The sequence below is a fragment of the Mobula birostris genome, chromosome 4 (genome assembly GCF_030028105.1).
Source record: "Mobula birostris isolate sMobBir1 chromosome 4, sMobBir1.hap1, whole genome shotgun sequence".
NCBI lineage: Eukaryota > Metazoa > Chordata > Chondrichthyes > Myliobatiformes > Myliobatidae > Mobula > Mobula birostris.
The window spans coordinates 126,337,765-126,360,959 of NC_092373.1; the positions used below are offsets into that span (position 1 = coordinate 126,337,765).

A 23,195-nucleotide genomic window follows, 5' to 3' on the forward strand; every position below is an offset into this window, starting at 1 on the left:
ACACCGTGGGCTGAAGGGCCTGATCTTGCTCTGTTCTGATCTATGTTCTATGTTCTAAGGAAATCCAGACCTAAAACGTTGTCTGACATCCGTGCACATACAATTGTAGTTAACTTAAATTATACTGCTGATGTGATACAACTTCCGTGACCACCACAGAGGCAGGTGCATGCTGCTCGGTTTCTGCTGAGCACTTAAGTACTTTTACCCAGTGTCTTCTGCATTTGGGGCCCTGGAGAGTCCTGACAAAGGCCACACCTTCCGCATGTGTGCATTTGCACTTCTCTTTGTCATAGCTATTGGGTAGGCAATCTGAAATCATTCAGTTGGATCCCACTGTGATTTAATGTAATGTCTAGGTGATGTTCAGGTCTCCTGGAGAATTTAATATGTTGTCCTGGCAACTCTCACCACAATAGCTGGTGCATGGCTGACTGGCGCCCTGTTAAAGAGAATGCAGCTCTCAAATGATTAGTATCAAAGAACGTATGACTCACTTGTACTGAGTTAGGACTGTGTGGGATGGGAAATAAGCGTTGCCTTAGTCAACAAGATCCGTTGTGTTTTAACTTCCTACACTAGGCCATCCAAAGTAATGGATCAGACAATTAATGAAAATATATTTTGTTCTGTTCTCATTCATTTCTCATTTTACAGAGAAAACAAAACCTATATTTCAACTGATGAAGAGTTTTCACAGGAAAGTAAGATAAATACAAAAGTGTCAGTGGTTATGTTCTGAGGTAATGTTTGTCTTTTTTCAGAAGCACACTGTTCTTTTCCTGAAAAGATTGAGCTAGAGGCTCGCCATAAAATGAGCAAATTGCTCATTGGGTCCAATCATGAAGAAAGGCTCATGGGAGATCAGCCAGTTACCATTCCAGCAGTTGGCAACATGTCATCAGTCAGCCAGTAGAGTGGGAAAAATTTAAAAAGAAGACTGCCATATCCAGCAGGCAGCGGAGTGAGAGGTAGCAGAGTGGTAGAGCTTTGGCTCAATGGGCTTAGGCGGTAACGAGGCAAGGTAGGTTTACCTATGTAAATTGCGGAAAGGAAGAACGTATATGAGGCCAGTTTTCTGTGCTTGGTGTCAGATGTGGGAGGTCCTGGAGTCTCCCAGCCTCCCAGATGGTCACATCTGCACCAGGTGTGTCGAGCTGCAGCTCCTAAGGGACCGTGTTAGGGAACTGGAGATGCAGCTCAATGACCTTCGTCTGGTCAGGGAGACCGAGGAGGTGATAGAAAGGAGTTATAGGCAGGTGGTCACACCGGGGCCACGGGAGACAGACAAGTGGTTCACAGTCAGGAGGGGGAAGTGGAAGAGTCAGGTACTAGAGAGCACCCCTGTGGCTGTACCCCTTGACAATAAGTACTCCTGTTTGAGTACTGTTTGGGGGGACAGCCTACCTGGGGGAAGCAACAGTGGTTGTGCTTCTGGCACAGATTCTGGCCCTGTGGCTCAGAAGAGTAGGGATAGGAAGAGGATGGCAGCAGTGATAGGGGACTCTATAGTTAGGGGGTCAGGCAGGTGATTCTGTGGATGCAGGAAAGAAACGTGGATGGTAGTTTGCCTCCCAGGTGCCAGGGTCTGGGATGTTTCAGATCGCGTCCAAGATATCCTGCAGTAGGAGGGAGAACAGCCAGAGGTCGTGGTACATATTGGTACCAATGACATAGGTAGGAAAAGGGAAGAGATCCTGAAAAAAGACTACAGGGAGTTAGGAAGGAAGTGGAGAAGCAGGACCGTAAAGGTAGTAATCTTGGGATTACTGCCTGTGCCACGTGACAGTGAGCATAGGAATAGAATGAGGTGGAGGATAAATGTGTGGCTGAGGGATTGGAGCAGGGGCCAGGGATTCAGATTTCGGGATCATTTGGACCTCTTCGGGGCAGGAGTGACCTGTACAAAAAGGACGGGTTGCACTTGAATCCCAGGGGACCAATATCCTGGCGGAGAGGTTTGCTAAGGCTACTGCGGGGGAGTTTAAACTAGAATTGTTGGGGGGTGGGGCTGGGAACCGAACTGAAGAAACTGGGGAAGAGGCGGTTGGCTCACAAATAGAGAAAGCTTGGAGACTGTGTGTGAGGGAGGATAGGCAGTTGATAGAGAAGGGACGCGCTCAGACCGATGGTTTGAGATGTGTCTATTTTAACGCAAGAAGTATTGTGAACAAAGCGGATGAGCTTAGAGCGTGGATCAGTACTTGGAGATATGATGTGGTGGCCATTACAGAGACTTGGATGGCTCAAGGACGGGAATGGTTACTTCAAGTGCTGGGTTTTAGATGTTTCAGGAAGGACAGGGAGGGAGGCAAAAGAGGTGGGGGCATGGCACTGTTGATCAGAGATAGTGTCACGGCTGCAGAAAAGTTGGACGGCATGGAAGGATTGTCTACAGAGTCTCTATGGGTGGAGGTTAGGAACGGGAAGGGGTCAATAACTTTAATGGGTGTTTTTTATAGGCTGCACAATAGTAACAGGGATATCGAGGAGTAGATAGGTGTGATAATAACAGAGTTGTCGTGATGGGAGATTTTAATTTCCCAAATATCGACTGGCATCTCCCTAGAGCAAGGGGTTTAAATGGGGTGAAGTTTGTTAGGTATGTTCAGGAAGGTTTCTTGACACAATATTTAGATAAACCTACAAGAGGAGAGGTTGTACTTGATCTGGTATTGGGAAATGAACCTGGTCAGGAGTCAGATCTCTCAGTGGGAGAGCATTTTGGAGATAGTGATCGTAATTCTATCTCCTTTACAATAGCATTGAAGAGAGACAGGAACAGCCAAGTTAGAAACGCATTTAATTGGAATAAAGTGAATTGTGAGGCTATCAGGCAGGAAATTGGAAGCTTAAATTGGGAACAGATGTTCTCAAGGAAAAGTACGGAAGAAATGTGGCAAATGTTCAGGAGATATTTGTCTGGAGTTCTGCATAGGTGCGTTCCAATGAGACAGGGACGTTATGGTAGGGTATAGGAACCGTGGTGTACAAAGGCTGTAATAAATCTAGTCAAGAAGAAAAGAAAAGCTTACAAAAGGTTCAGAGAGCTAGGTAATATTAGAGATCTAGAAGATTATCAGGCTAACATGAAGGAGTTTAAGAATGAAATTAGGAGAGCCAGGAAGGGCGATGAGAAGGCCTTAGCAGGCAGGATTAAGGAAAACCCCAAGGCATTCTACAAGTATGTGAAGAGCAAGAGGATAAGATGTGAAAGAATAGGACCTATCAAGTGTGACAGTGGGAAAGTGTGTATGGAACCGGAGGAAATAGCAGAGGTACTTAATGAATACTTTACTTCAGTATTCGCTATGGAAAAAGATCTTGGTGATTCTAATGATAACTTGCAGCAGACTGAAAAGCTTGAGCATGTGCATATTAAAAAGAGGATGTGCTGGAGCCTTTGGAAAGCATCAAGTTGGATAAGTCGCCGGGACTGGATGAGATGTACCCCAGGCTACTGTGGGAAGCGAGGGAGGAGATTGCTGAGACTCTGGTGATGATCTTTGCATCATCAATGTGGACGGGTGAGGTTCCGGAAGATTGGAGGGTTGCGGATGTTGTTCCCTTATTCAAGAAAGGGAGTAGAGATAGCCCAGGAAATTATAGACCAATGAGTCTTACTTCAGTGGTTGGTAAGTTGATGGAGAAGATCCTGAGAGGCAGGATTTATGAACATTTGGAGAGGTATAATACGATTAGGAATAGTCAGCATGGCTTTGTCAAGTGTAGGTTCTGCCTTACAAGCCTGATTGTATTTTTTGAGGATGTGACTAAACACATTGATGAAGGTAGAGCAGTAGATGTAGTGTATATGGATTTCAGCAAAGCATTTGATAAGGTACCCCATGCAAGGGTCATTGAGAAAGTAAGGAGGCATGGGATCCAAGGGGACATTGCTTTGTGGACCCGGAACTGGCTTGCCCACAGAAGGAAAAGAGTGGTTGTAGACGGGTCATATTCTGCATGGAGGTCGGTGACCAGTGGTGTGCCTCAGGGATTTGTTCTGGGAACCTTACTCTTCGTGATTTTTATAAATGATATGGATGAGGAAGCGGAGGGATGTATTAGTAAGTTTGCTGATGACACAAAGGTTGGAGGTGTTGTGGATAGTGTGTAGGGCTGTCAGAGGTTACAGCAGGACATTGATAGGATGCAAAACTGGGCTGAGAAGTGGCAGATGGAGTTCAACCCAGATAAGTGTGAAGTGGTTTATTTTGGTAGGTCAAATATGATGGCAGAATATAGTATTCATGGTAAGACTCTTTTCAATCTGTTGGATCAGGGAGATCTTGGGGTCCAAGTCCATAGGACGCTTAAAACAGCTGCGCAGGTTGACTCTGTGGTTAAGAAGGCATACGGTGTATTGGCCTTCATCAATCATGGAATTGAACCTAGGAGTTGAGAGGTAATGTTGCAGCTATGTAGGACCCTGGTCAGACCCCACTTGGAGTACTGTGCTCAGTTCTGGTCACCTCACTACAGGAAGGATGTGGAAACCATGGAAAGGATGCAGAGGAGATTAACAAGGACGTTGCCTGGATTGGGGAACATGTCTTATGAGAGCATGTTGAATGAACTCAGCCTTTTCTCCTCGGAGTGACGGAGGATGAGAGGTGACCTGATCGAGGTGTATAAGATGATGAGAGGCATTGATCATGTGGATAGTCAGAGGCTTTTTCCCAGGGCTGAAATGGCTGCCACAAGAGGACACAGGTTTAAGATGCTTGGGAGTAGGTACAGAGGAGATGTCAGGGGTAAGTTTTTTACACAGAGATTGGTGAGTGCATGGAATGGGCTGCCAGCAACGGTGGTGGAGGCAGATACGATAGGGTCTTTTAAGAGACTTTTGGATAGGTACATGGAGCTTAGAAAACTAGAGGGCTATGGGTAAGCCTAGTAATTTCTAAGGTAGTGACATGGTTAGCACAACTTTGTGGGCCAAAGGGCCTGGATTGTGCTGCAGGTTTTCTATGTTTCTATGAAATGGAACAGTCATCTGTATTGCCAATGATATTCATAAAATGCTGAGGGACTGGCTGTACATTCAGCAACTTAATGTTGGAACAGTCTTAATACAGGTGCAAGGCCTTAATCCATGCTTCAGACCCTGTGCTGGATACCTAGACTGCAGGCTGTGTTCAGTCCGTAATGTGAGCTTCAACGAATGTTCTATGTTCTAAAGAAATCCAGCAACATAACACTTTGACATCTTTGCACATACAGTTGTGGTTGCCAAATTATTACTTACAACATAAGATTAGTATCTACTCAATTGGGTATTTAGTTTTCCATTTTTAAGTTGCTCAGCTGAGCAGATAAGAAGCACGCTGATCCACAGTCAGTGTTCTCCTCTATGCTGTTTATTAGATCCTGGTCATCAGCACCTAGATGTAACCTTAACCCAACAGTCCTCTTGTGTCTTCCTAACCTGCAGACCAGCAGAAAACAAGACCAAGGACAGATGAAGCACATTAAAAGACAGCTCATTAAAAATGATCTTTATTCCCACCTCGGGTGTTCATAGAAGCTGGAATTCTCTTTTGAACTCCACAAGTAAAGTTCAAGACCTCCCTGTTATGCTGCATATTCTCTCCCGGATTTAAAGAGCCCTTTTGTTTCTGTGTTTATGTAGAAATACCTGGTGTATAATGGACACAAAAGATTCTGAAGATGCTGGAAATCCAGAGAAATATCTACAAATTCTGGAGGAACTCAGCAGGTTAGATATCATCTGTGGAGGGAAATAAATAGTTGATGTTTTGGGCCAAGACCCTTCATGAGGACTCAAAGGAAGTGGGCAGAATCCAGAGGAAGGGGGCAGGGGAAAGGGAGGAGCATAAACTAACAGGTGATAGGTTAGATAACGTGAGGTGAAAGGTGGGTGAGTGGGAGATGGGATGAGGTAAGAAGTTGAGAGATGATATTTGGAAGAGGTGAAGGTCTGAAGAAAAAGGAATCTAATAGGAGAGTACAGTGGACTAAGGAATAAAGGGAAGAAGTGGGGAATCAGGTGGAGGTGGTGGATAGGTTATGAGACTGTGGGAGGAGAAGGAGTTAGAGGGTAACCAGAATGGGAGTGGAAGAAGAAAGAAGAGAGTAAGTGAAAAAGGAGAGGTGGGGAGAAGTAATTACCAGAAGCTGGAGAAACCTTTGTTCATGGTGTCACGCTGGAGGCTACCCAGATAGAATATGAGGTGATGCTTCTCCAACCTGAGTTTAGCTTCATCGTACTTGTAGAGCGGGCCATGGGAGGACATATCAGTATAGAAATAGGACCACTAGGAAATCCTGCCTTTTACAGTGGACAGAGCAAAGGTGTTTGTGGAGGGCAGAGTGAAAGATGAGCCTCATGGTAGGATTCCATTGAAAACCTTGGAAGCTGAGGAGGATGATCTGCTGGACATGGAGACTTGTGGAGTGGTAGGTAAGAGCAAAGGTAATGCGATCTTTGTTATGATGGTAGGAGGATGGGGTGAAGGTAGATATATGATATATTCATGCCTCTTCCGATGAACCTCCTACATAGATCAGGTTTAGTATGAAAAATATCTCATACACTTGGACTAAGGATGAGCAGCATTCTGCATGGATAGAAAGAATAACGGTCTTCAACAACTTAAAACTGGTCCATTTTGGAATTGGATCTCAAGTATGATCATAGGTGAGGGGTTGGGATAGCAAAGTCGAGGTCTATATGGATCTCAAGTTGAGCATAGTTCACAGCCTCACCAAATGATTTCCATTCATTAAATCAACAGATTTGACACGCTATTCCCAACAAATCATGAAGGCAGCCCTGTCAGCACTGGCAATAGTTGTCCCCCCAATTTATTTCCACAGTTGAAAACATACTCAGAAATTCAAACAGCAGAAACTATAAGCACTAAGCTGCGATGCCAGAAGTGGTATGTGACTGCAAGAGAGACAATTGAGTGGAAAGGGAAGAAAATCAGGCACATTTATCAAGTCTCACTTATTAGGGATAGGAGTCAGTTCTAGTTTAAAAATATATACATTGATGATTGTTGGCATGAAAGCCGAAAAGTGCAGTATTGTTTGCTTAAATGGTCTTACTACACTCTGCTTGCACTGGCAATGTTTAGCAAGACAGAAAAATAAAACTGAAGAATTAAAATCAGGTTTAATATCATGGCAGATATCGTGAAGTTTGTTGTTTAGCAGTAGCAGTATATAATAATCAAAAAAAAATTAGAATCAGAAATATATACAGTATAAAAATTAAGTAAGTAGTGCAAAAAGAGTGCAAGATGATCAAGCAGCCCACCGGTAAAATGCAAGCCGTTGTACTAAAGAGACAGTACTGGTCAGAATGTATCAGCGTTTATGTTCTGTTAACTTTCTCTTTGCACCTGCTAACGATAATTTTCTTTTACAGACACAAACGATACTGCAGATGCTGGAAATCTAGAGCAATACACACAGAGATCAGGAGGAGCTCAGCAGATCGACATTTTGGGCCAAGACCCTTCATCAGAACTGGAAAAGAAGGGGAAAAGAATCAGAATAAGAAGGTGGGGGAAGTGGGGGAAGACGTACAAGGTGGCGGGTGATCGGTGAAACCTGGAGAGGGGAAGGGGTTAAACGAAGAAGCTTTTCTTTTATTTGTTAATTCTAATGAAAATTTGATGCAAGATAACGATTCTTGCTTGATATTTACCACTGCTTGTAGGCTGTGATTAACGGCTGAAGGAAAGTATACCCCCTTGGCTAATTCTCTGGTCTCCCATGGAGACAAAAGAGACTGCAGATGTTGGGTTCTGGAGCAAAAGAGCAGACTGATTTTTTGTGTGGTGAACCTGCAGCAGGTCTACACCCTCCTGGGTGAGGAGAGGGGTGAGATAGGAGCAGGCAAGCAATATGTGGATCCAGGCAAGGATATTTCACTTGGTAGATTAGACATCAAGACCACAAAATATAGGAGCAGATCTTGAGCATCTAGCCCATTGAATCTGCATTGCTATTCAATCATGGCTGATTTTTATTTCTCAGCTCCAATCTCCCAACTTCTCCCTGTAACATTTAAAACTTTTACCGATAAAAGACCATCTAATTTCAGCTTTAAACACTCCAATGACTTGGCATCCATAGCCTTTTATGGAAATGAGTTCCACAGAATCACTACCCCCCTGCTGAAGAGATTCTTCCATCTCAGTTCTAAAGGGGGGTCCCTTTATTCTGAGGCTGCTCTCAATCCTACACACACATATCAATGGAAACATTCACTTCATATTCACTCTAAACAGGCCTTTCCATATTCATTAGGTTTCAATGGTAATCCTTTTCATCTTTCTGAAATTCATTGAGTGCAGGTCAAAATCCATTTTATCCTCAGATAAAAAGCTTTCCATCCCCAGGGTCATTCTTGTGAACTTCCCTTAGACCTTTCCCAGGGCCAGCTCATCTTTTCTCAGATACAGACCTAAAATTGCTAACAATTAGGTGCAACTAAATGGGGTAAGCAGGGGTGGAGATAGTGATAGAGGGTAGTAGGTAATTAGTAGAAACAAAAAAATTATAAGATCTGCTAGGAAAGGAAAGTAATGAGTTTAACAAGATCAGGGAGAGTACAAAGTAAATGGCAGGATACTTGGTAGTATGGAGGATCAGAGGGATCTGGGGGTACATGTCCACAGATCCCTGAAAATTGCCTCACAGGTGGATAGGGTAGTTAAGAAAGCTTATGGGGTGTTAACTTTCATAAGTCGAGGGATAGAGTTTAAGAGTCGCGATGTAATGACGCAGCCCTATAAAACTGTGGTTAGGCCACTCTTGGAGTACTGTGTCCAGTTCTGGTTGCCTCACTATAGGAAGGATGTGGAAGCATTGGAAAGGGTACAGAGGAGATTTACCAGGATGCTGCCTGGTTTAGAGAGTGTGCATTATGATCAGAGATTAAGGGAGCTAGGGCTTTACTCTTTGGAGAGAAGGAGGATGAGAGGAGACATGATATAGGTATACAAGATATTAAGAGGAATAGATAGAGTGGATAGCCAGTGCCTCTTCCCCAGAGCACCACTGCTCAATACAAGAGGACATGGCTTTAAGGTATGAGGTGGGAACTTCAAGGGGGACATTAGAGGAAGGTTTTTTACTCAGAGCATGGTTGGTGCGTGGTGCCTGAGTCAGTGGTGGAGGCAAATGCACTAGTGAAATTTAAGAGACTACTAGACAGGTATATGGAGGAATTTAAGTTGGGGGGTTATTTGGGAGGCAAGGTTTGAGGGTCGGCACAACATTGTGGGCCGAAGGACCTGTAATGTGCTGTACTATTCTATGTTCTATGTTCTAGGGAGGGATACTGGACAACTGGGAACAATTAGAAGGGGACAGGGGACCAAGTGGCTCTCTCCCACCCCTACCTGGGCCCATCTGCTTATCGCCCCACCTCACCTGTATTTAGCTAATGCTTGACATGTCTGGTCTCACCTTGCCCCTTCATCTCATTATGCTGACCAGTTTTAAAAAGAGACTGAGCCTGTCTGGACTTGTCTGCGGAGTGGGAATTTATGAAGTGAGTTGGAGACAATTCCTTGTGCACTTTTGGCGCCACTTTTAAAAAGCCAGTGGTGCCTGTCGGGACTTGTCTGCAGAGCTGGAGATTGCATGGGTTAATAGTAATTGATAAAGGGCCAATAAAATGAAATGATGTTTAGGCAGAGTGGCCATTGTTGGAGTGGTTTGAGAAGTTAGCGGTATAACAGGTGTAGGCAGAATGAGGCAGAATTCAGGCAGTAGAGTGCTCCTACTGTGAGATGTAGGGTTTCAGGGTACCTGATGGTCATCCTGATGACTAGATCTGCAGTAAGTTCGCCAAACCTCAGCTCCTGACTAACAAGGCCAAGGTACTGGAACTGGAGCTGAGTGTACCCAGGACCATCTGGGAGGCTGAAACTCTCACCAATGAGACTTCTACTGAGGCGCTCACACCCAGAATGCAGGATTCAGTTAGTAGATGCTTATACTTTATACTTCATGGTCACCAAACAATTGGTACTAGAACGTACAATCATCACAGCGATATTTGATTCTGCGCTTCCCGCTCCCTGGATTACAAATATTAAATATTAAAAATAGTAAATATTAGTAAATATTAAAAATTTTAATTACAAATCGGAAATAGAAAATAGAAAAATGGAAAGTAAGGTAGTGCAAAAAAACTGAGAGGCAGGTCCGGATATTTGGAGGGTACGGCCCAGATCTGGGTCAGGATCCATTCAGCAGTCTGAGCACAGTTGGAAAGGAGCTGTTCCCAAATCTGGCCGTATGAGTCTTCAAGCTCCTGAGCCTTCTCCTGGAGGGAAGAGGGATGAAAAGTGTGTTGGCTGGGTGGGTTGTGTCCTTGATTATCCTGGCAGCACTGCTCCGACAGCGTGCGGTGTAAAGTGAGTCCAAGGACGGAAGATTGGTTTGTGTGATGTGCTGTGATGGGTGAGCACCAGGAGAATAAAGGGAGTAGGTAGTCAGTGCAGGGTTTACGTATGGCCATCCTCTTCAGCAACAAGCACACTCCTTTGGATACTGCTGAGGGATAATCTATCAGGGTACAGCAGCAATGGGCAGGCCAGTGGCACTGTGCGTGGCTCTGAAGCTGAGCAGGGAATAGTAAAGTCAGGCAGAGTGATAGTGATAGGAGATGCAGTAGCTAGGGGAATGGCCAGCAGATTCTGTGGCCGTGAAAGAGCTGCTAGGATGGTGTGTTGCCTCTGAGGTGCTAGGGACCAGGATGTCTCAGAGGGGCTGTACAAAATTCTTGGGGGTGGGGGGGTGACCAGCCAGAGGTTGTGGTGCACATTGGCACCAATGACGTAGGTAGAAAGAGGGAAGAGGTCCTGCGCAGAGAGTATAGGGAGTTAAGGAAGAGGCTGAATAGCAGGACCTCTAAGGTAGCAATCTTTGGATTACTCTCAGCATGACATGCTAGTCAGGGCAGGAATAGGATGATAGTACAGATGAATGAGTGGCTGAGGAAGTGGTGCAGGATCAGGGTTTCAGATCTCTGGATCTCTTCTGGGAAAGGTATGACCTGTACAAAAAAGACAGATTGAAATTGAAGAATTTCAGAGTGTATACTTTGATAATGAAATGAAACTTTGAACCTTTGGCCTTTGAGATTATATCTGAACCCAAGGGGAACAATACCCTTGCTGGCAGGTTTGGTAGAGCTGTTGGGGAGGGTATAAGCTGAGTTGGCAGGGGGATGAGAACTGGTGTGATAGGGCCAAGGATGGGGCAATTGGTAAGCAAACTAATGGAGTGTGCAGTGAGACGTGAGGAAGGACAGCAAGATGATAGGGCAAAATTGCAGTCGATGAGATAAGTTGAAGTGTAACATGGGGACAATATAGAAAAGGGTGATGAATACAAGGCTGAAGGTTTTTATATTTGAATGCACACAGTATAGAAAATAAACTATAGATAATCTGCAGTGGAGTTACAGATTGACAGGTATGACATTGTGGGCATCACTGAGTTGTGGCCAAAACAATTTCATAGTTGGGAGCTTAACATACAAGGATACATCTTGTATCAAAAGGATAGGCAGGTAGGCAGAGAAGGTGGGGTGGCTCTGTTAGTAAAAACAAAATCAAATTCTCAGAAAGAGGTGACATAACATTCGAAGATGTAGAATCCTTGTGGGCAGAGCTAAGAAACTGAAAGGCTAAAAAGATCCTAATGCAAATTATACCCAGACCACTGAACAGTAACCAGGATCTGGAATATAAACTTCATTGGGAGATAGAAAAGGCTTGGAATAGATAGTCACGATAGTCATGCGGGACTTCAATGTGCAGGTACATTGGGAACATCAGGTTGGTGCTGGATCAAGACAGGGAATTTGTAGAATACCAATGAAATGGTTTTTAACATCAGCTTGTGATTGAGCTCAGTAGGGTAAAAGCAATTCCGGACTGGGTGTTATGTAATGAATCATATTTGATTTGGGGAACTTAAAACAAAAACAAAGGAATCCTGTGGAAGCAGTGATCATACTATGATAGAATTCACCCTGCAGTTTGTGAGAGAAAAGATAAAGTCAGATGTATCAGTATTACAATGGAGTAAAGGGAATTACAGAAGCATGAGAGTGGAGCTGGTCAGAGTTGTCTGAAAGGGGACACAAGTAGGGCTGACGGCAGGACAGCAATGGCTGGAGTTTCTGGGAGCAACTTGGAAGGTGCAGGATAGATACATCCCAAAGATGAAGAAGTATTATAAAGGGAGAATGAGGCAATCATGGATGGCATGGGAAGTCAAAGACTGCATAAAAGCCAAAATTATTGGGAAGTTAGAGAATAGGGAAACTTTTTAAAACCAACAGAAGGCAACTAATAAAAACATAGGGAGAGAAAGGATATAATATGAAGGTAAGCTAGCCAATAATATAAAATGGGATACCAAAAGTTCTTATTCAGATATATAAAGATTAGAAGAACATAAGAAATAGGAGCAGGAGTAGGCTATCTGGCCCGTCGAGCCTGCCTCGCCATTCAATAAGATCATGTCTGATCTGGCCATGGACCTACCTGCCTTTTCCCCATAACCCTTAATTCCCCTACTATGCAAAAATCTATCCAACCTTGTCTTAAATCTACTTACTGAGGTAGCCTCCACTGCTTCATTGGGCAGAGAATTCCACAGATTCACCACCCTCTGGGAAAAGCAGTTCCTCCTAATCTCCATCCTAAATCTGCTCCCCTGAAGCTTGAGTCTATGTCCCCTAGTTCTAGGCTCACCTACCAGTGGAAACAACTTTCTTGCCTCTATCTTATCTATCCCTTTCATAATTTTATGTTTCTATAAGATCTCCTCTCATTCTTCTGAATTCCAGTGAGTACAGTCCCAGGCGACTCAATCTCTCCTCATAGTCTAACCCTCTCTTCTCTGGAATCAACCTGGTGAACCTCCTCTGCACCTCCTCCAAAGCCAGTTTATCCTTCCTCAAGTAAGGACACCAGAACTGCGTGCAGGTGCGGCCTCACCAGTACCCTGCAGCAAAACCTCTTTTGGTCTTAAATTCAATCCTTCTAGCAATGAAGGCCAACATTCCATTTGTCTTCTTGATAGCCTGCCGTACCTGCAAACCAACCTTTTGTGATTCATGCACAAAAGAGAGATAGGAGTTGATATTGGATGCTGGAAAATGATGCTAGAGAGGTAGCAATGGGGGAAAAGAAATGGCAAATGAACTTAATAAGGTCTTTGCATCAGTCCACTGTGGAAGACACTAGCAGTGTGCTAGACATTTGAGAGTATCAGGGTGAAGAAGTGAGTGTAGTTGGTATTACTAAGTAAAAGGTGCCTGGGGAGCTGAAAAGTCTCAAGTTAGGCAAGTCACTTGCACCAGATAGACTACACCCTAGAGTTCTGAGCGATTAGCGGAAGAGATTGTGGAGGCATTAGTAATAATCTTTCAAGAATAACTGGATTCTGGAATGGTCACAGAGGACTGGGAAATTGGAAGTGTCAATCTACTCTTTAAGAAGGGAGGGAGGCAGATAAAAGAAGCTATAGACCAGTTAGTCTGATTTCTATGGTTGGGAAGATGTTAGAGTCCATTTGCAAGGATGAGGTTTTTTGGGGTAGTGATACATGATGAAGTGGGCTAATATCAGCATGGTTCCATTAACAGAATATTTTGCCTGACAAATCTGTTGAAATTCTTTGAAGAAGTTACACGAAGGATTGACAAAGGAGAGTCGGTGGATGTTGTTTACTTGGATTTTCAGAAGCCCTTTGTCAAGATGATGTCCATGAGGCTGCTTAAGAAGATAGGAGCCCATGGTATTATAGGAAAGATATCAGCATTGATAGAAGATTGGCTGATTGGCAAGAGGCTAAGAGTTGGAATAAAAGCAGCCCATTCTAGTGGTGTTCTGTCGAGGTCAGTATTGGGACCACTCCTTTTCATGTTAAACCTCAATAATTTGGATGATGGAATTGATGGCTTAATGTCCAAGTTTGCAGATGATGCAGATAGGTGGAGGGGTGGGGAGTGTTGAGTAAGCAGGGAGCCTGTAGAAGGATGTTGGTGGATTGGGAGAATGGGCAAATAAGTGGCAGATGGAATATAGTGTACAAAAGTGTATGGTCATGCATTTTGGTAGAAAGGATAAAGTTCACAGACTGTTTACTAAATGGGAGAAAATTCAAACATCAGAGGTGCAAAGGACCTTCGAAGCCCTTCTCCAGGATTCCCTAAAGGTTATCTTGAGGGTTCAGTTGATTGTAAGGAAGGCAGATGCAATGTTGGCATTCAAATTGAGAGGAGTGGAATGTAAAAGTGACGCCGAGCCTTTATAAGGCATTGGTCAGACTGCATGTGGAATATCGTGAGCAGTTGTGGGCCATTTATCTAAGCAAAGTTGTGCTGGCATTGGAGAGGGTTCAGAAGAGGTTCACAAGAACGATTCTGAGAATGAAAGGACTAATGTGTGAGCAGTGCTTGATGGCTTCGGGCCTGTACTTGCTGGAGTTTAGAAGAATGAAGGGCGATTTCATTGAAACCTATCAAATATTGCAAGGACTAGATAGAGTGGATATGAGGAGAATGTTTCCTGTAATGGGTAGGTCTAGGACCAGAGGGCATAGCTGATGGAGTCCAAGTCTTAAGGTATATTTAATGTGGAGGTTGATAGATTCTTGGTTAGACAGGGTGTCGAAGGTTACAGGGAGAAAGCAGGAGAATGGGGTTGAGAGGGATAATAAATCAGCCATAACAGAATGGCAGTGCAGACCAGATGGGCCGAAAGGTCTACTTCTGCTCATATGTCTTATAGTCTTAATTCCCCTTTACTCTCCCGTCCTAACTGAGGGTCTTGAACACTTCGCCTGTACAGATGATGCCTGATCTGCTAAGTTCCTCCAGCAACAGGCTTGTTTGCTCTGTTCATTTATTTTCATTCCTTCTTAGCCAAAAGATAAAAATGAGCTTCATCTGAGGTAAAGTAAACATACATGAAAGCACACAGTGAGATGCGTCAAATCAAATCAGTGACAATTGTGCTGGGCAGCCTGCACATACTGCCACTCTTCCAGCACTAACGTAGCATGCCCACAACTAACAGGCCCTAATCATAGTCTTTGGAATGTGGGAGGGAACTGAAGGACCCAGAGGAAACCCACATGGTCATAGGCAAAATGTACAAACTCGTTACAGACAGAAGCTGGAATTAAATCCTGATCTTCCAGCTGGCATGCTGTAAAGCATTACGCTCACAACTACACTACAGAGGTATTTCCCAGTCCATAAACCTCTGGCTTAGAAGCTTTAACATATAACACTGATTCTTGAAGCCCCTGTGCACAGAAACTCATTTTTTTTTTGTTAACAAGCACTTAATTGCAGTTATTTCAATATTAAATCACCACTTCTGAACCAGGACAGGGCTCCGATTAATCTTTGCTCAGGTGATTTGAAATGAAATCCCAACACTTAACTCTGATGCTTTGGCTGATTGAAGCAAGTTAGAAGTTCCAATATCCATCTCCCCTCACCTCCACTGACCCCACCCCAGCTGCCAAACTGATTGTCAAATCCTTTTCACCTGTACTGGCCCTGGATTTGCTATCTTCTTGCTCACCGACCACCTTCATGACTGTCCCTTGCTTGCTTCACTGCATCAGACCAGACCTCTCACTCTCACTTGGACTCAGCCGACTTTCAAAAAAGCTTAAGTGCAATCCGTTCCAAAGCTGCCTGCGAATTGTGGACTGTATTACTAGCAACTCCATCCTAGTGCACAGTAGGATCTCTTCATATCTTTATAGTGTGTCTGCTTTCATCTGATTAGATTGGTTTGTCTTTTCTCAATGACAGTTGACTTCCTTTCACCCACTCTTAACTTCTTGCAAAAGGCAGGCAGGATCAAAAGCGAGAAAGATATTACAAAGAAGTCTTTATTGGCAAACTGAGGTGAAGTGCCCTTGGATATCCTTCTTTACACTGGAAGATTATCTCTGAAGAGGGCATACAATAAGTCAATGGAGGCCTGCAATTATTAATATTGATAGTGGCTCGGTATCACTGCCTCTTGGGTTCTTGACCTGTTTTCATCATACTGACACCCTTCCTCTGCTCTTATCAATAATGAGGCTCTGCTATCTGTACATCATTCCTTTCTCATTGAAAGTAGATGACACTTTATGGTAGGTAATCATGATTAAAGAATGCTCTGTCTGAAACAAAGGAAGTAACTTTCAAATATCTTTTGCAATTCCCAAAAAAGAAATATGTTCAATTTAGCCTTGTACTACATCCAAAATGTCACTTCCATAAACAGTTCCTAAGACACACATGAGTGCAAGCCACTAGTTTTGGCCTATCATCCTGATGAACAAGCTGTTCTGGAAATTTTCAAACAACCAACTAGACAATCTAAGTAATTTTGTCTTGGTATTTGTTTTGAATCTTGAAATGGAGGCATTGGATTAAAAGCCCATTAATGCTTTTAACCAACTCTAGTTAGCAGCAAAGAAACCATCTGCATTTCTATGTGGAACTCATCCTTGCCCTCCTACAAAGTTTTTAACATTTGGCATATGATTACAAAACCTAAAAAAGCTATCTATCTATTTATTCATTTATTTATTCATTCATTCATTCAGATACAGCGTGGAATTAGGCCTTCGAGCCACACCGCCCAGCAGTCACCAGATTTAATCCTATCCTAATGACGGGGCATTTTACAATAATCAATTAACCTACCAATCAGTAGGTCTTTGGACTGTGGGAGGAAACCCATGTGGTCGTGGGAAGAACATGCAAACTCCTTACAAGCAGCAGTGGGAACTGAACCCAGATCGCCTGTACTGTACAGTCAAAGCTCAATTACAGATGATTAGAACAATGTATGTGAGACAATTACAAAACTCACTGGATGGTGTGGCTGGGCACAGCTCAAAAGCCATCTATAAATTTGCCGATGAGGAGGCACATGGTAATGAGATAGATCAGCTGGTTGAGTGGTTGCGGCAATATCCTTACACTTAGTGTCAGTAAGACCAGGGAATTGATTGTAGGCTTCAGGACGGGGAAGTCGAGGGAACACACACCAGTCCTCTTCAAGGGATCGAATTGGAAAGGGTGAGCAGTTTTAGGATTCTGGGTGTCAACATGCCAGAGGATCTATCCAGGACCCAGCATATTGATGCAATTACAAAAGAAGTATGACAGTGACTATGTTTCAGTAGCAATTCGAGGAGAATTGGTATGTCACCAAGGACATTCACAATTTCTACAGATAAACCATAGAGAGCATCCCAGCTGGTCGCATCACTGACTGGTGCGGAGGGGCCACAGCACAGAATCAGAAAAAGCTGCAGAAAGTAGTAAACCCAGCCAGATCCAACATGAACACTAGCCTCCCCAGCATTCAGGACACTTTCAAAAGGCAATATCTAAAAAAATCCCATCATTAAAGACCCCCATCACACAGGGCATGTCCTCTTCTCGGTGGAGGTACAGGAGCCTGAAGACACACACTCAGTATTTCACGAACAGCTTCTTCCTTTCCACCATCAGATTTCTGAATGGACAATAAACCCATGACCACCATCTCAGTATTTTCCTTTTCTCCTTTTGCACTACTTATTGACTTTAATTTTAATTTTTATATAGATTTCTTATTGTCATTTATAGTTTTTACTATTATGTATTGCATTGTACTGTTACTGCAAAACAATAAACTTCAGCACATTTTTTTTTACGTTACATCCGGAATTTTTCCAGTTAGCGGACAACTTCCTCCCACGCCACTCTGACATAGTTGGGAATCGCGTACGAGGCAAGTTACAGCAGTGGTTTGCCATTGCCTTCTGCCGGGTGAGTTTTTCCAAAGAGATCACCAGCTCGTAACCCAGCACGGATGAAAGGCGTGCAGGGGAGCCGGCTGGCTTTGAACTCGGGACCTCCCGCCCCACAGTCCTGCGCTGATGCCACTATGTCACCAGCCGGGTTCACCACATATGCCAGTGATATTAAACCTGATTCTGATTCTGAAATTCAGGAACATGCTATCATGGGCCCAAGCTGAAAAGCAAACCCGTTATGTGCTGTACTGAGAAGAGAAGATTGACTTATCGTATGTGAGGTAATGCATCTCTCTAAAACTCTAAAACTTGGAATACTGTGTTCAGTTTTGGTCATCTCATTATAGGAAGGACATGGAGACTTTAGAGAGGGTGCAGAAAATATTCATCAGGATGCTGCCTGGATGAGAGAGCATGTCTAATGAGTAAAAGCTGAGTGAACTAAGGCTTTCCCCTTTAGAGCGGAAGAGTATGAGAGGTGACTTGAGAGAGGTGTACAAGATGGTAAGAAGCATAAATTGAGTGGACAGCCAAAGACATTTTCCTAGTGCAGAAATTGCTAATCTGAAGGGGCATACATCATTTTAAGGAGATTGGAAGAAAGTATGGGGGGGATACTGGAGCTAAGTATTTTGCACAGAGGGTAGTAGCTACATGGAAAGCAGTTGATAGAGGGAGATATATTAGGAATATTTAAGAACCTCATAGAAAGGCATATGGATGACAGGAAAGTGGATGGTTATGTAGGAGGGAAGACGTAGATTTATCTTAGAGCAGGTTAAAAAGTTGGCACAACATCATGAGCCAAATGGCTGGTACTGTGCTGTAATCTTCTCGGTTCTATGCACTGTACAAAGGAAGCCCCCTTCAATCACATTAACACTAACATTTCAGCAGAAAACCTAATACACCACAAAATCCTGGGGGTTAATTTCCTTTTGACTTTCCTACTTCCATTGTCAAGCCAATGTCCTCCAATGGGATGTGAAGTTTGTTTTTTGTTGATGATCAGAGGCCAAACTCCATTCAACTACTTTGCCAACTGATTTACTTCTAGGCAACAAACTTCTACAAGATTAAAATTGAGCCCATGACTGATGGGTGGTTTCAGGTGACTTGTGGTTTAATGTTTGCAAATCAAGTGCTTATGCTTTCCACAACAACCCACCTGAGTAATTAGGAAATTCAGCCTGATTATAGCATGGAAACAGGCCATCTCGGCCCTTCTAGTCCGTGCCGAACTCTTACTCTCACCTAGTCCCACCGACCTGCACTCAGCCCATAACCCTCCATTCTTTTCCTGTCCATATAGCTGTCCAATTTAACTTTAAATGACAACATCGAACCTGCCTCAACCACTCCTGCTGGAAGCTCATTCCACACAGCTACCACTCTCTGAGTCATTATTTTGTCATTAGAGATCTCTCATTTCCATGGCCATTTAGTAGCTCAATATTTTCCACTCTTTGTAAAATCTTGTAACAAAATAAATGTGAATTGAAATAGTATAATACTCAGAAAACTAAAAGTCTTTTTTGTGTTTAATATTGATCTGATATTCTGAGGAATTGCAAAAGGCAAATCTAAACACATTCGTAAAAAATTAGCAAAAAATCTCAAATCAGTTAAGTTCAGTTTTAGTTGTCATTCAAGCATACATGAGTATTCATGAAAACAACCAATTGAGACAGTGTTACTATGGGGTCAAGGTGCTAAAACACATTACCAACAGAACATATTTATGGAATAAAAGAATCCAGAACCTTCCCCCCCCACCCCACCCCGCGACACCATGAATTGATGCCCAGTCCTCACACGTACAACGCAACAAACTCATACAGAGTATGTAAATATCCAGCTTTGGGTGGCAAAGAAACTGATTCTTAAGTATCCCTCAGTATGATGCCCTGAGAATCTGATAGAGGGAGGGACAAGGAGCCTTCACGTAATGGAAGGAGTGGGCTTACTAGGTAGTTTGTTTGGGCTAACTGGAAACACTTCTTCTCTTTCTAATCCACAAGGATTTCTGTAAAGGCACTTAACTCACAGATACAACCTCTCATGGTTCATTTCAGCTGTCAGTTTCCTTAGGTCCTGGAAACCCGGCCAATTGTGATGAAAAATGAAATGAAAGCATACAACCTTGTTAAAAAATTAAGCGACCTTTTGCAACTTGTGGACACATTGGTTGGCAATCACTTGCTCTTTCTCCGCAAAAGAGGAAGTGAGAGTGTTCATGCTGGTTGGTTTCCTGTTCGTTTAACATGCTTTGCCTTTATCAAGCCCATACTTGTTGTAATTTATTAATCAATAATTTTCCAGTTGATAACTTTGTCCTTGATTACTTTCTGCAAAATTTTCTCACCACTTTGATTATTAAGTTGACTTTGCAGGAGGCAGTCAGCTTCGCCAGTTGTTGAACAGAGGTGTATCAGTTACAGTCCCCCACCCTCTGATACCGCTCCCATAATACTACCGGTTTTTAACTCACTGCACCCTTGCCCATGCGTGCCTGCTGCATTATTTTCATGGTTGGAAGAATGTGAAATTTCGCTATTATTAAAATTACATTCAAGTTGTTTAAGTGCTGAAGCATCTTTACCCTGCTTACTAGAAACATACTGAAGTTCATTGCTACCCTTTCATTTGGATCAACAAAATCAGGAATCATACATTTCAGAATCACATGATTTCAGAAACTTTAACACTAAACTAAAATCAAGCATCTCCTGGTCCTTTTAGATGTCAGGAAACATAAGGCCTATTTTAATTCTTTCATTTGAAACCCTGCTTCTCCTTTACTAAGATCTATTGATAAGGATAAATGATTTCATGCAACCATAACTCAACTAATCTATGGTTTTTGCTAATTGCTGTAGTAACTCAGAGGCAATTTTCCACAACGAATCATGACCTAAGCTTCTAAATACTCCCTGATGGGTGTAGAAACAACAATGTTCCGAAAGGATTTATTATAATGCTAAGCTGCACTGTAACTCAAAATGACTTGTTCCAGCATCACCAAGAAAAAGGCTTCTAAGCCTTCAAATGAGTACATTCAGTCAGTTTAAAATATATCAGATGGAGCTCAAGTGAATTGGCAGCATTTTGCTAAGCAAGCAAATACTATAATAAAAATCCTGTGAAGTAATTAACTGTATCCCTTTTGCCAATTGATGATATGGAAGAGTCTACTGGTCAAAGTAGCACCCTGCAACTCTATTTACACAAGATTACGAAGCAGTATTTTTACTCTTTTAACCGAATCAAGTTAATACAATTTTTTTTAAAAGAATGGTTCTCCCAAACTCAATACCACTAATACACATGGAACTGGCAAACATTTGTCACAAGCAGAACCTGCTGACTTTCCATGGTTTATAGTATAGTTACTTAATAACAGTCGCCCTGAAGGTCAAAGTGGTTTCTTAAGGTTTTTATAGCTGGGAGTGGTAATGGGGACAAGCTCTCACTACCTATTAAATGCTCTCAATGGCATGCACCTCACATAGCCTCTGACAACTAAGTCTAGCTCCTGACCTTCACATGTGGCTTAGCTACTAAACCCGGTGTAACCACTTCTATTGACAGAAAACGGGGCAAAGGTGGGTAACTGGCACCTTAAAACCAGTTGCTTTGGGCAGATGGGGCTCATTAGTAGTGGTTGGCAGCTCATCTAGGTGAAGGAAAACTCTGATCTCAAACCTCCGCTGCCTTGCAGCTGTGCCCACTCGCGGTGTAGGCTTCAGGAGTAAACCTCAAGGGAAAATCTGGAGCTGGAGTTCCTAAGGCAGTCCAACTTTAAGTTCAATACTGACTGGCAACTCCTGCAATACTGCTGGTGCCAAACAGTATCGGTCTCTGCATTCCTTTGGGTTCATCAGATGTGTGGAGAGGGGCAGTCTGCTACATGGGCAACAGCTTGCTCTTCATATCGTACTGCCTTAGTTTGTGTATCTATACAGTGAGGACGCAACACCGATGGAGGCCTCAAGAAGGCCAACTTGATTGACCACTTCAATAAACTTTTCAATATACATGATATTATATTGGCTGTAACCAATTAATAGATTGATGCCTGTTAACTTCATCATACAAGGAATTAGATTTTTCAAACAGTAACCAACAGCACATTTGTGACTGGACAAAATTTTCATTTACATGAATGAAGAGGTCAAAAAAATAAGACCTGCCTTCGTATATTTGATCTTTGTATATCTGTAAAAGTATATTTTAAATCCCCAAAATGTATGATGATGAATAGTACGTTTTTCACAAAGGCACGACATTTTACATAAAAAGTACACAAATTTTAATGAAAATAGCCATACATAACCTATATCAAAACACATCAGAGCGTAATTTGTGCATCACATCATCTTGATGGCTGTTCCAGCTGTTCTACAGAGAAAATATTTACCTACCATTTTTTTCTGCCTCTGTAGAGATAATATCCCTTTAATGCTGTTCTTTCGTTAGTACATGATAAACAGAACCTATAGAAAGCTTGACTTAACTCTTTAAGTCTGCAATTTGTAGAATACAATTTTCCCTTTCTATCCCTTTTGAGAATCTTAAGATAAATAATACAGAAGGGAAAACAAGAAGCGTTGTTACCTGCACACATACCTCCAGCCCTGCACTCCCACCTGACAGCACGTTGCTGCATTCACTTTCAGCCTTCATTCAGCCTCCACGTCTTACAGCCACATTATTTCTTTCTGTCTCACTTTTTAGCTCAGTATCCTCCTGCAGCCATAGCGTCTCCCTCACATCTGCTTTCAGGGGAAGTTAGGAAAAGAAAGGTCACTGGGAATGATGTATTGTAGTGAGGGCAGGGCATGCAAAAGAGAGGCTGGATTACCTTGGCCTGATCAGGCAGGCAGCCAGTGTGCATAATTCATGACCCAGATGAAAGTCTTCTTGCCTTCCCGTATTCGAGCACCAGTCACTTGCAGCATTAAAGCAAGAAGTAACAGACTGCTTGAGACCACGTCCTTTTCAAAAAAAAAGGGCCTACTCCAGAGAGCCTGTATTCCATGGAGATGTAGTTAGAAGGCTGGTTTTTAACAGAGAGTGTCAGGTCTCTGTGAAAATAGGTTGAAATAATCCAGCAGTTTTCAATTACTTTTGTCTGGATGGCTATCTTTGAGACACAGAACTAGTGTTGCCAAATGAGCAGCAAAGCAAGAATGGAGTTATTCATTCTTGAGCTAACAAACAGAACCATTCACAAAGTTAAATTAAAAATGGACCCCCCCCCCAGGACCTTTATGATGATGGTTCACATTTACTATCGAGTTACAAAGAAATAGTTCAAGAATGCAATTACTTTTTCATTGTCAATGCTGCTACTGCACAGG

The 23,195-nt window shown here is 42.9% G+C and overlaps 1 protein-coding gene across 8 annotated transcripts in view; it reads right to left on the reverse strand.

The window, feature by feature from the left end:
• LOC140196016 (E3 ubiquitin-protein ligase MARCHF1-like) overlaps positions 1-23,195 on the reverse strand; it is a 606,033-nt gene that overhangs the window by 175,968 nt on the left and 406,870 nt on the right. Inside the window, exon 1 of one of the 8 annotated variants that reach the window (XM_072254711.1) lies at positions 22,462-22,630. The exons of 6 other annotated variants lie outside the window; for them this stretch is intronic. In XM_072254711.1, the coding sequence (XP_072110812.1) occupies positions 22,462-22,518 (57 nt within the window). In that variant the 5' untranslated portion in view covers positions 22,519-22,630. Of the gene's footprint in view, positions 1-22,449; positions 22,631-23,195 lie in introns of those variants that run through there. One more of the 8 variants, XM_072254710.1, reaches the window with a different exon arrangement.